The sequence below is a fragment of the Carettochelys insculpta genome, chromosome 2 (assembly GCF_033958435.1).
Source record: "Carettochelys insculpta isolate YL-2023 chromosome 2, ASM3395843v1, whole genome shotgun sequence".
In the NCBI taxonomy this organism is placed as follows: domain Eukaryota; kingdom Metazoa; phylum Chordata; order Testudines; family Carettochelyidae; genus Carettochelys; species Carettochelys insculpta.
Window position 1 is genome coordinate 271,083,195 of NC_134138.1, and position 15,669 is coordinate 271,098,863.

Here is a 15,669-nt window from a genome sequence, read left to right on the forward strand (position 1 = left end):
ATAAACAGAAAGAACACTGAAAGAAGTGTCGATCAACCTCCCACCCCATCATCCTGCTTCAGAAACTGAAAGCATGAACTGCATAAATGTGGATACCATCTGATGTCATTAACATGCAGTTGTTGCCAGCAACGACTTGCCGGAGAAAGTCTTTTACTCGATGGTAGTCACTCTGCTAACTGACCAACTTCTTTTTATTCACCATTATACACATAATTTCTTCTCAGTACTAGTAGCTACGGCTAAGATTATGAAACACTTCTGGAAAAGTTGTTTATCCAAATCTACCCTGATTCAAAATAATACAGTTATTTCCAAAGCTACAAAGATACACAAGACCTATCAGTAAAGACATTCCATTATATTTTTTATTGATAGGTTGCTAAGGGAATCTAGATAACTAGACACAACTTTGAAGGCCAGATTTGCAGCAGTTATAAAAAGGCAAAAAGGTGACGTTAATGTTTATGCAATGCTCTGAAGACACAAAGCACTCTACATCAGGAAGTGCTAGGGATTATAGAATTATCCTGTGCTTAACTAGACAACTCCAACTGCTTAGATACAAGAATCAAGTTAGCTTTTTGAGAGCTTTTACTGAGCAAGTATGATCAAACAAGTGTGCGTTATTAGTAAGAGGATAGAAAAAGATGTATGTAACAGGACAAGGCCCATTTAATTCAGTTTAAAGGTACTGGAAGAAAGAATAAGCCTTTTTATTCCAAAGGAAAGAGTCTATTTTCTCAAACAAAAATCCACCTCTGTGTTTGCAATCCAAACATGGCAGCATTACCCAAGCACAGGATGGCCTGAAAAGATATGTCTTCATTTCAACTGCTTCTCAGCCCAAAGAAACCGATGCTTGAATTAGCATGCTAAAAGTGGCTGCAGCTTGGGCTCTCACATCAGGACGGTCATATTGGGTCAGACCAAAAATCCATCTAGCCCAGTATCCTGTCTTCCAGTAGTGGCCATTGCCTGATGACCCAGAAGGAGTGAACAAAACAAGGAATCCTCAAGTGATCACTCCCCTGTCACCCCTTTCCAACCTCTGACAAATGGAGGCTAGGGACACCATTTGTACCCCTCCTTGCTAATACACATTGATAGGCCTATCATTCATCAAATTGTCTAGTTCTTTTTTGAACCCTTTTAAAGTCCTGGTCTTCACAGCATCCTCTCGCAAGGAGTTCCACAGGTTGGCTGTGCAGTGTGTGAAGAAATACTTTCTTTTGTTAGTCTTAAACCTGTTACCTATTAATTAAATTTGATGGCCCCCTACTTCTTACGTTATGGGAACAAGTAACTAACATTTCCTTCCTCACTTTCTCCATAGCTGTCACAATTTTATAGAACTCTATCATATCCCCCCTTCGTCTTCTCTTTTCTAAGAGGCAAGATCTCCATTTTTTTAAATCTGTCTTCATAAAAGCCCAAGTCAAGTATCTAGACTGCTATTTTGAATGTACTACCTCAAACCCTGCTAGTGCAAGTTTCTTTCTACAATTATATTCCTAAAATGCTGTTAGATTTCATAAACTAGGGGGCAAAAATGTGATTTTTAAAGCTGATGATTTCCTGTTAACATCACATTTTTATTGTGAATCATTGTCAGAAATCTAAAGTAACCAGACACACAGGAGACTTCTGAACCATCCAATAACATGACAGGATGATGACTAAGCTTAGAAATGTCTTAGGGCAAGTCTACACTAGGCAAGAAAGTTGATTGTAGGTAAGCAATTTTAACTATGTTAATTACATATCTGGAATTGACTTATCTGCAATCGACTTATGTGGCCACCTTCACAGTGGGAGGTTGACTGGAGAAACCCTCCCATCAACCTCTCTTGCTCTACACGGCATTGAGGAGTATAGGGGTCGACTGCCAACCCCAGATAGTTTGATTTCATGTGTCTCCACCAAATGCGTGAAATCAAACTCCAGAAGGTCAACCCTGACTGGGTCAATCTTCTGGATCTATAATCTAGATATATCCTTAGAATAATACAGAACTCATCTGTGGAGCAAAATTCTTCCCTCAGATACACGTGCATAATGAATCTCTGGGCTTGTCTACACTTGCCCCCGACTTTGAAGGGGGAGCATTAATCAGGGCAATGGGAGATTACTAATGAAGTGTCGTGGTGAATATGCAGCACTTCATGAGGCTAATTCTCCTCCATGGCAATTTCAAAGTGTTAAACTTTGAAGTGCCAGCATGCGTGTAGCAGCAGCCACTTCGAAGTGCCCATGCTACTTGAAAGTGCCTTTACTCTCCAAAATTTGACACTTCGAAGTTGCTGCAGGGGAGAATTAGCCTAATGAAGTGCTGCATATTCACCCCAACACTTCGTTAATAATCTCCCATTGCCCTGATTAACGTGCCCCCTTCAAAGTTGGGGGCAAGTGTAGACCCAGCAGCTGAGCGTAGTGAGGGCTATTTGGCCTGGTGTGGGAGATGATAAATCTGGCCCTAGAGGCTTTGACTCTGCAACAATATCTATGCCAGTGGTCCCCAAACTTTTCCTCTCACCCCACCTTACCTGAATAGAATGTGTCCACCAACACACACAAGCCAGGAGAGGAAGGAAGGTGGGAACCCAGCAGGGCTGGGTGGTGCTCCCAACCTGTCCCCAACTAGGGGCTGGCCCAGGTCATGCAGTGGCCCTCCTCTGCACTGCCAAGGGGGGCACACATCCCATGTTGGGGACCACCAATCTAGACAGAATCCTGCTCTGAAACAGAGCTCCATTGACCTCTATGGGGTTTCCATACAGACACAGAGACCACAAAGGGGGATCACGTAGTAGGAATGGAGCCTAAAAAATTAGAGGTTTTCTGAATTATTTTTTCTCACCAAGAGGTAGCAAGTTTTTGGCAGATGGCTCACGACGACAAAAGCTAAAGACCATTTGCCCCTCTTTAAGCCTACACGTGAATTTCATTCATCCACTGAAATGCTCCAAACCAAATTACTGATTGATTTATGTAAATAAATGTTTCCTATTTAAAACGGTAATTGTTATGCTATGGCCCCAAAGGAGCCTCCTGCCCAAACATTATAGCAATGTTGTTTAAATAGTTGCCAACGCTCTCATTATAAAACACTGACTTCACATTAGTTCACACCTGGACTGAAATTTGGCAGTCTTACTCCAAGAATGGTTTTAAAGCACCATTACTACCAGATATGGTTCAAAGTGCCTGGGCTGCTTTTCAGTTACGTATCAATTACAAGTCTACCAGATTATCATGTTTTGCTCTTCTGATTGAAAATCCACTTTGTTGGGTGGTTTGAAAATGAAAACTCTCCCCAAAACCAGGAGTGCTCTACAAAGGGTTTATGTCAGAAAGGTCACAATCACTATTTTATTTATTATTTGTTCCTTTGCTTTAAAGTAAATCAGATTTCTAATACATCATGTCTAAGAGAGTGTGTTGGAAATCAGAAGGACAGAGCTGCATTCCCATCTGTCCTACTGACATGCTATGTGACCTTGGATAAATCATTTATATCAACCTCCTTACTCTGTGCACCCAAATCTAGAGCAAAAGGGGCCTCATTGCCAAAGTGCTGAGACCCATCACTTGTGAAATCTGCGTGCTCAGTTCTCTCTGGAAATTGAGACACTTTTACTTAGGTGTGTAAGGTTCTGATCTTGCAGACAATTACTTGTGTTCTTGGTCGTGTCTACACTAGCCCCAAACTGTGTTTACTAATGAAGCGCTGAAATGCATATTCAGCGCCTCATTAGCATGCGGGCGGCTGCGGCGCTTCGAAATTGACGCGGCTCGCCACCACGCGGCTCGTCCTGACGGGGCTCCTTTTCGAAAGGACCCCACCTACTTCGAAGTCCCCTTATTCCCATCTGCTCATAGGAATAAGGGGACTTCGAAGTAGGCGGGGTCCTTTCAAAAAGGAGCCCCGTCGGGACGAGCAGCGCAGCGCGAGCCGCGTCAATTTTGAAGTGCTGCAGCTGCCCGCATGTTAATGAGGCTGTGAATATGTATTTCAGCGCTTCATTAGTAAACTTTGACATGGCCATTTGCATGGCCATTTCGAAGTTTGGGGCTAGTGTAGACATAGCCCTTAATTCCTCACATGAAAAGAATCCCTTTAACTACAGTGGGACAAGTTAAGGGCTTAAAGTTAGATTCAGTAAACCCTCAATTTAATGGACTAATGGGGGGAAGGGGAGTACATTAATGTTGAAAGTCTGTTACATCTGAATGGTTATACTGTACGGTGATGCACTGACCTTCCCAGCCCATCACTCACTCCTGTTCTCTGCCCCTTTCTTCCCCTCATACCTCCATCTCCCTCTGCCAATTACCAGGAGGGGAGCTGAATGCCGGCCTGGCTCCTTCCACATCCTCCAGCTCTCAGTGCTGCAACTCCTCCAGCCCCTGACTCGGAGCCGCCTGTGCAAAGATAGAGCATGGCCACCCCAGCCTGCTAGTGGCAGCAGCCTCCAACACCATGACTGCTGCTCAGCGCCACTGAAGGTAGCGGTGGCCAGATGCTGACATGCTCCACACACAAGGGCAGTGTCCCCTCCAGCCCCAGGGGCCCCAGATGTTTCAGCAGCTCCTCCAGCACCAGCAGCTGCTCTGGTGAGTCTCTGGCACTTGTTTAGGGGGAGCATGGCCGGGGGGGTTGCCTGGCAGACAATGTCCATTATTTCCAAAGTCCATTATATTGGGATCTGTTAAATCGAGGCTTTAATCTATATGCTTATGGTCTTTGCTGGATTGGAGCCAAAATTTGAAATTGTGGGTCACAAACCCCCTATGCTACAGTTTCTCCATCTATAAAACTGAAATAGTGAGTCACCCTCTTGTGAAATACTTTGGCTAAGCCTACGCTGCATTTCTATTTTGGGACACATTTGTATCCCGAAATAGAAACCCTGTGGCCAAATAGCAAGGCTATTTTGAGTGGGTATTTTGCTCCTGCTACCCCTCGTCATGAGAGGGATAGCGGGAAGTTTGAAATAGGCCCTTATTTTGAACTTCAGTGTCATGTAGCTGGTACCAAGTTCTAAATAAGTTACTGCTAAATAACTTACACAATTTGCACAACAGTGCAGCCCTAGTCTTTGATATCCAGGGACTTAAAAACCTAAAACATCCACAAGTGCCAGGGAATAGCTACTCCATAGTTAAGTAAGAGTAGTCCTGCAGCACCTTAGAGATTAATGGATTTAATAAGGCATACGCTTTCATGGGTAAAATCCACTTCACGAAAGCACATACCCTGATAAATCCATTAGTTCCTAAGGTGCTATAGAACTCTTTCTTTTTACAGGCACAGACTAACTTGGCTAAAACCTCTGAGACTCTTCTCTGTAGTTAAGATTGATGTTAGCTCTCCAGTATACACTTATTTTTCTACACACACATAAATCTCTGCTTTCCCCACAAGAAACACACATACACACATACATCTTCCCCCAAAAGCAACTGATCTTCCTGATATTTTGCATTCAGCTCCTCATCCTGGGTTCCATGTTAATGTCATTTACTTACAATGGGCAAGTTTGGCAAAAGGGAGTAAGTCCAAAGCCACAGTGTTCTATGATTACTTGTTGGAACAAATCATAGAACACAAGGACTGGAAGGGACCTTGAGAGGCCATCGAGTCCAGTCCCCTGCCCCAATGGCAGGACCAAGTACTATCTAAACCATCCCTGATAGACATCTATCTAACCTCTTCTTAAATATCTCCAGTGATGGAGATTCCACAACCTCCCTTGGCAATTTATTCCACTGTTTGACCGCCCTGACAGTTAGGAACTTTTTCCTAATGTCCAACCTAAACATCCCTTGATGCAGTTTAAGCCCATTGCCTCTTGTTCTATCCTCAGAGGCCAAGAAGAACAAGTTTTCTCCTTCCTCGTTATGACTACCTTTTAGATACCTGAAACCTGCTATCATGTCTCCCCTCAATCTTCTCTTTTGCAAACTAAACAAGCCCAATTCTTTCAACCTTTTTTCATAGGTCACATTCTCTAGACCTTTAATCATTCTTGTCGCTCTTCTCTGTACCCTCTCTAGTTTCTCCACATCTTTTTTGAAGTGCGGTGCCCAGAACTGGACACAATACTCCAGCTGAGGCCTAACCAGCACAGAGTAGTGCGGAAGAATGACATCTCGTGTCTTGTTCACAACACACCTGTTAATGCATCCCAGAATCATGTTTGCTTTTTTTGCAACAGCATCACACTGTTGACTCATATTTAGCTTGTGGTCCACTATAATCCCTAGAAATTAACATTTCTTTGTTGGCTCATCATCTATCTGAAATAGCTTTGGCTAGAAACTTCAGATTTATTTTTGTTCGCTTAGCCTTGTTCTGCTAGTGGTGAGAACATGCGGGGAGTTGGGAAGTTCGTTTAGAATGAATAGAGGTACGAAACAAGGAGATCCGATATCACCGAGTGTCTTCATCACACAACTGGAGAGAGTGATGGACAAGATCAAGGAAGAGGTAGAAGGGATATCTGTGCACAGGAAAAGAATTAACAACTTGAGGTTCATGGATGATATAGTTATCATTAAGGAAGATGAGGAAAAGCTAGCGAAAACAGTACAGGTGCTAAACAAAGAAGGGAAGCAGTATGGACTGATTAAGAACATCAATAAAACAATGGTGCCTGGGGATAAGGATATAAGAAGGTAGATCAATGTAGATGGGATTGAACTAGAGAATGTAGAGAAGTTCACATATCTGGGGAGCAACAAAACATATGATCTAGACTGTACGAAGGAAATAGTGACTAGAATTGCGAAAGCAAGAGCATGTTTGAAGGCAATGGATAAGATCTGGGAAAGCAAAGTGATTAGTTTAGGAATGAAGCTAAGCATCTTGAAAATATGCATTCAGCATTATGTTGTACGGATGTGAGACGTGTGATAATGAAAGATTCGAAGAGAAGGGTATTGGTATTTAATAGGAGTTGTTATAGAAAGATCCTGAGAACAGGATCGCTACAGGTCACAAACGACGAATTATACAGCAAGATACAGCCAAAAGAGAACCTACTGCAGAAGCTTATACAATGCAAGTTACAGCTATTCAGGTATATCTGCAGAATGAACAATGAATGAGAAATCAAGACCCTGGTATTTGGCATAATGGAGGGTTCGAATAGGAGAGACAGACCCCACAGAAAATGAGTAGATGATATAGCAGATTGGTGCAGAGCTAGTCTACAGAAACTAAGCCACTCCACACTGGACAGGGAAATATGGAAGGAAGTAGTGAGGGAGGCATCAGACACCAATGGGCACTGAGCCCATGTTTGTTGATTATGATGATGATGATAGCCTTGCTGACAAGACGTGCCTTTCAATGTTTTGTGGCTGGATTGGTGGGGTTACTAAAAAGAAATAAGCAGTCATGTAGCACTTTAACAAAATCATTTTTTAGATGGTGAACTTTCATGGGCCAGACCCACTTCTTCAGATCTGGAAATTCTGATGGAAGTAAATTGGCATGATGAAAATGTAACAGAGAGATGGGGGAAAAAATGAAATGAAAACTGACAAGTCAACTGCATGGGCCAGAAGGAGTGGGGGCGAGGAGTAGGAAAGAGAGAAGAAATTACTTATTACAAGTGTCTATGAAGTTAAGTGACTTGCTTGAGATCACTACAAATATCAAAGATGGAGACGCTGTCTTTATAATGTGTAAGGTAATTGCTGCCTCTAGATATCATCTCTAAAAAGCAAGAGTTACAATACACACTTATATAACTACATCCTGACCTTCTGACCCCAGGTGTTCGGCACAGCTAGAGTCTGGGAGGTGGGACATGAGGGGCAAATGTAGCACAGCAGAAGTCTGAGCAGGGATGGGGAATGGAAGTCAAAGGTCCGGATGCCCTGAAGTAATGCTTCCTGGATTCAGAAAGGAGGTCATGGGGGCAGAGACTTGGATAACATGCCTGTACCTTTCCCCTTTTGTTTTGCAGCATAAATAAATGTTTTTCAGTGCTATGATTCCATTGTACACTTTTGCTTCATATATACATAGTGATTTTCCCCTCTGTGAGCAGCCGAATACTTTAGTAAAAATAGCAAGGGGGTGGGGGGGGCACCACCAATATACATCAAAGCAACATCAAAGATGGACTTAAAGAGCAATAGAATGATTATCTCTGTTTTTTCTCACCAGGGTGACCTCACTACAAAATCATAGGAAGTCCAGTGCACTTCAGGTTTCATCTCCAACAGTTGCTGTGCAAATGACTCTGCACAGGCTAATGCCTTTGAGCCCTGTTTCTTAAGCTCTGTTCTGTGAAACCTTGGTGTGCTGGGAACTGGCAGGTATGCTGTGAGTGTCTGGAAAAATAATTCAAAGTTTTACAATAAAACTGTATTTTCTGTTATTAAAACCAGATACAATGTGATTTCTTCACTGCTCTGGTGGCTGATGAAATTACTTCATTTTGGTTTTGCTGCATATATTGCTTTATTGTTTGTTTGTGGTGGTGTTTGGTTTTTTTTCAGTCTGACAATGTTTTGAAGAAAATGTGCATAGGTGTTCTGCATAAAAATATAATTGTTTGGTGTTCTGTGATCTCAAAAAGTTTTAGGAAACACTGCCTTAGAGGTGGAGAAGGGAACAGGCTGGGGAGGTTTTTCAGTCCATGAGCCATGACAATCCAATAAATATTAGGTAGGTGAAAACTCTGATCAAACATATGGAAGGACTGGCTTATTCCCCAATGGTATTCTGAGTCCTAGGGTGAGAAAAGAACCGCACGCCAGAGAGAGAGGGGACCTTGGGAGGCAGATACTGAATGTCACCTAGTGGGACCTAGTCAGTGCCTTAGCTAACTAAAGACCCTGCAGTGCAGCCGGGCTGGGCACTGGGGCTGCGCTGAGAAACTGATTTAAGGATTATTTGAGTGGTGGTGGTGGGAGAGCGGCTGGGAGGGGAGGTTGATCTCTTAGTTAAAGGTGGATACTGGAGAAAGTTGCTGCCAGCTTCCTGGAGGAAGGGGAAAGGGGATCTTATTGGTCGGTGGGGGATTGAGGCCAAAGAGGCTGAGCTAAAGTTTTGGCTGTGGGGGGCTGAGCTCCGGGAGCGGGTTGCACGGGGGGCGTAGGAGGACGTAGGCTGAACCGGGAGCCCCGCGGCCCCTGCCGGTTGGGTGCCGGGGCGTTGCAGGCTGCCACACACGCGGCTTTTCCCGCAGGAACTCGTGCGTGGGACCGGCCGGCCGGCGCGGCAGAGGGCACTGCGCTCCCGGGGCTCCCGCTGCCTCCCCGCCCCGGCTCGGGGGCCGGCGGCGCTGTTGGGAGCGGGCAGGTGCCTGGCTTGGCGGGGGAGCCAGAAGCGGGTGCGTGGCGGTCTCCGGGGCTCCGCTTTGCCCGGGCTGGGGGATTGGGGCGGCGGGCCTCTCCCGCACCGGAGCGGGGGCCAGGCGCGTGTCCCGGGCAGCGGCTCTGCCCCCCGCCCCCAGCGCGCCCGGGCACTTACCGGCAGGAGCAGGAGCGCGGCGGCCGGGAGGCAGCGCTGCGGCGCCGGCCCCGGCATGGGGCTGGGGGATCCCGGGGCGGCCGCGCCCCCTCACCGCTCCCACGGGAGGCGCATCCCCCGGAGCCGGCCCGAGGTCCCCGGCTGGTGCCGAGGGAGGGAGCGAGCGGCGCCCGCCTCCGCCTCCTGCAGCCAGCTGGGGCCGGGACAGCCCCTCCCCGCCGCCCCGGGGTCCCTGCGCGCAGCGTCCCCCCCCCCCCCGGGCAGGGCCGCCCCCTCCCCCCTCAGGGAGCACTGCGGCTGGGCCCGGCGGGGCTGGTTCCAGCGCCCCTGGGTGAGGCCTTTAGCCCTGGGGGGTGGGGGGTGGGGGGCAAGCCGGGCTCCCGGGGGCCACGGCCGCTGGGGGCGGGGGTGGGGAATCTCCGTGGTGGGGATGGGTAAGAGCCGGGCGGCGGTGCTGCAGGGGAGAAGGACCATGTGAGAGCCCTCCCAGGTCTGCTGCCCTGAGTCTGTGATTTATACCCCCCACCCCGCGCAGTTACCTACCTGCCCCCCTGTCCCCATGGGAGTGATCCCCCTCTGGAGCCCCAGGGCAGGCCAGCGAGGCTCTGCCATCAGAGCCAGAGGACCCTGCTGCTCTGCATTGCCCGGCCCTTTGGGTGTGAGTTCCTGGCTGCGCCTAGCTCATGCGTGGCCCTGGTGGTGCCGGAGATACGCCACGCTCTGGGCAGAGCCGGGGCCGAGCCAGGTTGTGTACCTGGCAGTTGGCACAGACAAGCCGATGAATGGCCTTGTGACTGGTGCCTGGGGTGCTGCTTATACCCCTGAGCCCATCGACCTGCCCCCTGGGCACCCTGTCCCGTGGGGCAAGAAGCTTTGATCTCCCAGTAACAGCTTCCCAGCAAAGCAACACGGGGTCCTATCAGCATCCAGGAACACAACCTTCCGAAGAGACCAAAACCCCGAAGAAACCCACCTACTCGGGGTAAAAGTCTTACAGAGAGCGGAGCTGTAGGATGAGGTGGGGTGGCCACACCAGGCCCCTGCATTGTGGGGGGCTGCCCGCCTGTCCTGTGGATGGAAGGGGAAGATTTCCTGGGGCAGAGGGCAGACCCTGGGGGCAGGCAGCAGCCACAGGGAATTATTCCTCCTCAATCTTCCTCCTGTGGGGCTCAGCTGTGTCATCCCATCCCACTGAGCCAGCCGCAGGGAAGTGGGGCTCTCAGAGGAGAGGCAATGTCCCACTGCAGCCACTGCTATCTGCCGCCCACCCCTGCCACAGGCAGTCCCAGAACAAAATTCAACTGAAGCGACGAGGCAGCTCTGCTTTCTCACACTCCTTTTACATATTCTGCTGTTACTTCTATTTAAATGTACCTACCTGGTCTCGGAGAAGAAGCTTACATTAAAGCAGCCCTGTTGGGTTAAACTCGGGATTTGTTTTGCTTTTTAAAAAGCTCTACACTCACTGCTAATAGGAAAGTTTTCACGAGAACTGAAAAAAAGGTGGGAACCAAGTGTTTCATTGGGGTGTAAACATTGACTGGCAGGGCAGGCACACGGCTGAATTGCACGAGTGCATGAGAAATTGAGGGCATACAGCAAAACCTCGATTTAATGGGATGATAGGGGGAAGGGGTGTCTGTTAATGCTGAAAATCTGTTACATCCGAGTGGTTATATTGTATGATGATGCACTGACCTTCCCAGCCCATCACTCACTGCTGTCCTCTGCCCCACCCTTCTATCCCACCTTCCTGCCCCATTCTTCCCCTCACACTTCCATCTCCCTCTCCCAATTACCAGGAGAGGAGCTGAATGCTGGCCTGGCTTCATCCACCTCCTGCAGCTCTCGGTGCTGCAGCTCCTCCAGCCCCCAGTTCCAAGCCACCTGTGCAAAGGTATCCATCCCCAGCCTCTGACACTATGGCTGCCGCTCAGCACCATTTCAGGCAGCAGCGGCTGGGTGCTGACATGCTCTGTGCACATGGGGTTGCGGGGGGAGCACCTGCACGCCACCACAGGCCCCCCATCTCCTCTGGCCCCGGTGGCCCTTCCAGCCCCAGCAGTTCCAGCAGCTCCTCCCGCCCCAGCAGTGGCTCTGATGAGTCTCTGGCATTTATTTAGGGAGGGGGAGGAGGGCCAGGAGGCAGCGTCTGTTATTGCCGATGTCCGTTCTGTCTGGGTCCGTTAAATCGAGGGCTTACAGTACCTGACTATAGCCTTGTCACTTCAGCTGGATTTTGTTCTGTGCTCATGACTGGAGTATCAACAGGATGTTGATAAATTGGAGAAGGTGCATAGAAGAGGCACCAGAATGAGCGAAGGGTTAAAAAACATACCTCACAGTCATGAATTCAAAAAGCTCAATCTAGTTATTTTAGCCAAGAGAAAGGAAATGGTTAATTATTCCACCATCAATAAGTACATCTATGGGGAACAACTATTTGACTGCTGAGCTCCTCAGTCTAGGAGATAAAGTTAAAACTCAGGCCCGTGGCTGGAAGCTGGGTGAGACAAATTGAGCTGAAAAAGAAGGTGGATATTTTTAACAGTGAGGGTAATTTATCACTGGAACATTTTACTGAGGGTTGCAGTAGATTTCCCATCACTGGCTATTTTTAAAACAAGATTGGATATCTTTTACAAAACATGCACGAGTTCAAAAAGGAATTGTTCTAGTAAGTTGGTAAGGTCTCTTGTATGCCTACTTTGGTGCGCATAAATGTAGGTAACCCATAACTAATGAGGAACTGGAAGTAGGGAGAGCAAGTTCAGTGGAAAAGACACCTAATGACATGTGAAACCAAGAACATAATACAAAAGGCTGGTACGGAGAGCTAGCCGGAGGGCTCCTATTAATAATGAAAGTAATGACTGCCAGAAATAATAGAGAGTCATGTTCAATAACTGGTGTCTAGATATTTTTCCCTCTCTGACAACAGACTGGCACCATCTTTCTGCCCCAATAAGCTAGCACATGCAATTACATGTCAATATTGACTTCAAGTGGAAAGCAGGAGAATAATGGTTGTCCTTAAAGAGAGAGCTGTAGCTTGAAATGATTTGTCGCTGTGAAGACTGTTAGGCTGTGGAATTTAGGAATAGAGGCTGCAGCACTATGTGTAGAATACACACATCACTAAGTATTAAAAAGGGCCCCCCGGGTTTTCTTGCCTTTCTTCCCCTGGGGTCATTTTCATCTGACAGAATACACCCAGGGGTTTTGCCTCAAAATTAGGCAATGCTCTGGGATCCACACACCCCTTTTGCCTGTTCCTTAGCTGTGTGCCCAAAACTGAGCTCCTTGCCTGGCTTCCTGACCATGAAATATCAGAGACGTGTGCCGGGAACTCTATCCAGCTAGCACTTTGAGGCGCACCTGAAAGAGAGGCTTCACAGTGTCCAGGTGGAAAGTCTAGTTAATCCTGCCGGAGGTGGGGTTAAGCTGAACTGGTCCCATGAATGATGACATAAGTCCCGGTTCAGGAAACCACTTGCAGTGCATGCTTCAGTCTGTCCCTGCTCAGGAAAGCATTGAAGCATGGGTGCATCTTTACATACATACTTAAGTCCTGTGTGCAACCCTTGTATTAATGGCAGGTGGCCCCCTACCCAGTAGCCTGGGACAATCTCACCCCACCTGCTTGGTGCCTGTAAAGGCAGTTCTTCCCCTCTAGCAAGCACAGAGTCTGAGATAGAAACAGCTGGTTTAATAACAGTAGCCTTACATAAATTTACACAGCGACATATGCAGTGTTACTAAACAAAGGAAAGGAAAAAACCCACTAAGCAAGGTACTGTCTGCCAAGCCTAGTCCCTTTTTAGAGCTCTTTATCCACACCTCCATTCAACTCTCCATTCACAGTGCAGTCTGGTCCATACCAACCCAGATTTCACAAGTACATCAGCATGAAGACTCTTATCATATAGGGGAAGGATCACCTGCCATCTGTTTGCCCTGGTGTTACCACCAGCCACCTCTTGCCACCCGCTTGCCCACCACTCACCACCTGTTGTCACTGCCAGCCACTTGCCAGGCTTGACTCCAGGCAAAACTCAGATTTTAGCTCTCAGGGCCTCACTACAAGAGTCTCAGTACCTAACAGGGTGGATACTCACAGAATAACTATAGACCCCAGTCTTGGTGGCCCAGGTTTTAGCTTTGAACAGGAAGAACTAGTCAAACCACACATTTGGCTGTATGGCCAAAAGGCTCCCAACCACTTGGTTCAGCCAGTGCCCCCTCCCACTTGTTCTCTACAATGCTCAGCTGAGGGGAGCCCTGTGTGATCCACATGTTAAGCAGCAATGATGACTGCCCTGTATCCCCACAACACTTCAAGCATTGGTGACATTCCATAATTCCTACACTGGGTGATAACATAAGCTGTGACTTTACAACAAGTTGTTCACAACAGATGAAACATCACTACTTCATCTGCTACCTGGCAGGTCTTGCAAACAAAGCAACTATTTACATAAACACACCCTGAAACTCTTCCCCTTCCACGTAAGTGGTCTGTAAAGAATACATTCCTCAAAATCCTGCTTCCACATTCCTTACATGTGTCTACCAGGACCTGTGCTTAAAGTCGTTCACCACGAATGCGTTCCTGAACGAGCAGTGGCAGAACAGCAGGCAGGAGAACTCCTTCTGCTTCAGAAGGTGTTTTGCTTTGGCTGCCTAATGCCTCAGTGTTTCTAAGTGTACCTCAAGGGCTTTGGAAGGGCAGCCTTGTGGGGGGGCAGTTTGTTTTAGGCTGAAATCTCAAGAAATATGTGAAATGACTCTGCTGTCATTCTGACAAATTAGACAGTTGGCTTGGAAACTGGAATATAAACCACCTGGTATTCTGATGTTTCGTTAACAGTTTTTGTCTGAAGGAAGGAATATGATCCTGTATGGCTCCTGCTTGCTCATTGCCATTTTTGCCCTTACTCAGCAGCAGTTGAGCCATTTACTTAGCGACAGGTAGGTCTGATTTAGGTTCCCTCTTCCTCTCCCTAATAAGTAAATTACATTTCTATTGTGTATCTTTACATTACATTGTATTACATTAGCCTCGGTTTCAGCCCAAAACACTCAAAAGACCCTGCTAATGATGGTCTAATGGTAGGTGGATGTTGTAAAGATCAAGTTCTGCAACCTGCTTTAAATCCCATTTGATTCTCTTCAGGCTTGGTCTCACCTTTTTCCCACTCCACTGGTTTTCAGGTTGCGGTTCCTAAGGCTGCTTCCCAAATTCCAGGCCCATTCTTCAATCACTCACACAATCTCTTCAGAAAATAGTCATTTTCCAGGGGTACTGCTGGGTAAATGAAGAGCTTGAAAATGTCAGAGGGCTGAAATGTCAGTAAACATGCTTCTCAGGAAACAAATGCTTAAAGGCCAATTTCAAAGCTTAAAAAGAAAGAGCTGAATTGTAGTTTTCCTGCACGAGTGAGCGTAATAAGCAGAGAAGGTCTGAACAGTGTGCCATATAGTTATCCCTAGTCTAGCATTTGCCATTCCCCTATAACAGGGGTCAGCAACTTTCCAAGGCAGAGTGCTGAAATTTGACCTTTTGACCTTTATGTATGGTCCATGTGCTGATGATACTTTAAAAAGGCACTAATAATCCCTCTTACAACAGCTTCATTAATAAATAAAGATGCAGCGTTATACCTTTTAGTGGCTGGTTGGTAGCTTAGTTGGTCATTTGTCAAACCACAGGCAGCAAGCTCCCGATTGCATGGGGAGGAGGATAGGGTTGAGCTCCTGCCTCTTGTACCAATGGAAATCAGCTCTTGTCATGCATGCCAGGGGTGCTGACCCCTGCCCTATAATGTTTTGTCAAGCACATCACTCAACCAATCCCTCCATTCCTCCTTTCCTGTTTGATCTGTCTTCGCTTCACATGGGCTGGAGCTTCAGTGTGGAAGGATACTCTTTCAGCTTAAATAACTTGCTGGTTTATTTTTGCCTTCCTGCTTTCTCTCTTGTTTGAAGGTGTACCTGGTCACCCCGTGCTTCAATACCTTCCATGCTGAGTCAGCAGATTTTGATTTTTCTCTCTTTTGACTTTCAGGCCTTTTTGCACAAGCACCATTTTTTAAAAAAAACTGGCTTCCTGAAGTGTTGTTATAAGAATTCTGTCACAAGGCTAATTTGTGGTTGGATCTCTTCCTCGAGGGTGT

General features: G+C 47.0%; 1 protein-coding gene across 1 annotated transcript in view; it reads right to left on the reverse strand.

Moving 5' to 3' along the window:
• CRHR2 (corticotropin releasing hormone receptor 2) overlaps positions 1-9,628 on the reverse strand; it is a 284,318-nt gene extending 274,690 nt beyond the window's left edge. The window contains exon 1 of the mRNA XM_074986331.1: positions 9,494-9,628. Coding sequence (XP_074842432.1) covers positions 9,494-9,550 — 57 coding nt within the window. The 5' untranslated portion in view covers positions 9,551-9,628. The remainder of the gene's footprint in view (positions 1-9,493) is intronic.
• Between the last annotated feature and the right edge of the window lie 6,041 nt (positions 9,629-15,669).